This window comes from Chiloscyllium plagiosum, chromosome 13 (assembly GCF_004010195.1).
Source record: "Chiloscyllium plagiosum isolate BGI_BamShark_2017 chromosome 13, ASM401019v2, whole genome shotgun sequence".
In the NCBI taxonomy this organism is placed as follows: domain Eukaryota; kingdom Metazoa; phylum Chordata; class Chondrichthyes; order Orectolobiformes; family Hemiscylliidae; genus Chiloscyllium; species Chiloscyllium plagiosum.
This window is the reverse complement of record NC_057722.1, coordinates 5941690-5943073: the sequence shown is the minus strand read 5'-3', so window position 1 is coordinate 5943073 and position 1384 is coordinate 5941690. Positions and strand designations below refer to the sequence as shown.

Sequence of the window (1384 nt, the reverse complement as noted above, 5' to 3'; positions counted from 1 at the left end):
TGACCCTCTGACAGTGCAGCACTCCCTCAATACTGACCCCCTGACAGTGCAGCACTCCCTCAGTACTGACCCTCGGACAGTTCAGTGCTCCCTCAGTACTGTTAGGGGTGTCCGGTTTGTGGGAGAATGTGTGTGTGGAGGGGTAGGGGTGTGACGGGTGAGGGGCTGAAGGAGGGAGGGGAGTGGTTGAGGGAAGGTGACTGAGCGGAATGTTTTGGGCAGTGTGAGTGAGGGAGTGACTGGGGAGGGTGAGTGTGGGGAGTGATTGGAGGGAGGGTGAGTGTGGGGAGTGATTGGAGGGAGGGTGAGTGTGGGGAGTGATTGGAGGGAGGGTGAGTGTGGGGAGTGATTGGAGGGAGGGTGAGTGTGGGGAGTGATTGGAGGGAGGGTGAGTGTGGGGAGTGATTGGAGGGAGGGTGAGTGTGGGGAGTGATTGGAGGGAGGGTGAGTGTGGGGAGTGATTGGAGGGAGGGTGAGTGTGGGGAGTGATTGGAGGGAGGGTGAGTGTGGGGAGTGATTGGAGGGAGGGTGAGTGTGGGGAGTGATTGGAGGGAGGGTGAGTGTGGGGAGTGATTGGAGGGAGGGTGAGTGTGGGGAGTGATTGGAGGGAGGGTGAGTGTGGGGAGTGATTGGAGGGAGGGTGAGTGTGGGGAGTGATTGGAGGGAGGGTGAGTGTGGGGAGTGATTGGAGGGAGGGTGAGTGTGGGGAGTGATTGGAGGGAGGGTGAGTGTGGGGAGTGATTGGAGGGAGGGTGAGTGTGGGGAGTGATTGGAGGATTGTGAGTGAGGGGTATTTTTGGGGCTGCAGCGGGGTTGAGTTTTCACCACGTGTCTCAGAGCCTCCCCACGTCATCCCTTGGCAGATTCAGAGACGTCTCGAGGCTGAGAAACTCAGTTTTGCCGAGGAGCGGCGCCTGGTGAAGGTGGTGGGGCTGGATGTGGCCAGACACGAGGCTGACAAGAAGAAGTCGGTGAGTGCCCAAGGCTAACCCCACTACCACGTGAAAGGTACTCACTGCACCAGGCCGCTCAGGATAACCGGCTGGCTTCCTGCTGACTCCCTGTCTCTGACAATGAGATCATCACTTTCTTATTGACTGGGTATTCCTGAGTCTGCTCCTCTTGACATCCACCACCATCTTCCTCAGTACTGGGATGTGGGGGTGGCTGATCCTGTCAGGAACAGTTGGCAGATTGGTCCTCAAGCCAGCGCTGATCACAAGAATGAGACAAGGTGGTGAGGGAAGTGGACTGCATTCTGACAGCATCCTTCTCTCCTGTGGGGGTGGCTAGAGTAAGGAGAGTCATACAGTCATACTGTTATAAAGCATGGAAACAGACACTACGGTCCATGCCAACCAGATATTCTGAATTTATCTAGTCC

General features: G+C 56.9%; 1 protein-coding gene across 1 annotated transcript in view; it reads left to right on the top strand.

The window, feature by feature from the left end:
* LOC122556262 (unconventional myosin-VIIa-like) overlaps nucleotides 1–989 on the top strand; it is a 74833-nt gene extending 73844 nt beyond the window's left edge. Inside the window, exon 21 of the mRNA XM_043702890.1 lies at nucleotides 864–989. Within this exon, the coding sequence (XP_043558825.1) occupies nucleotides 864–989 (126 nt within the window). The remainder of the gene's footprint in view (nucleotides 1–863) is intronic.
* The last annotated feature ends 395 nt before the right edge of the window (nucleotides 990–1384 follow it).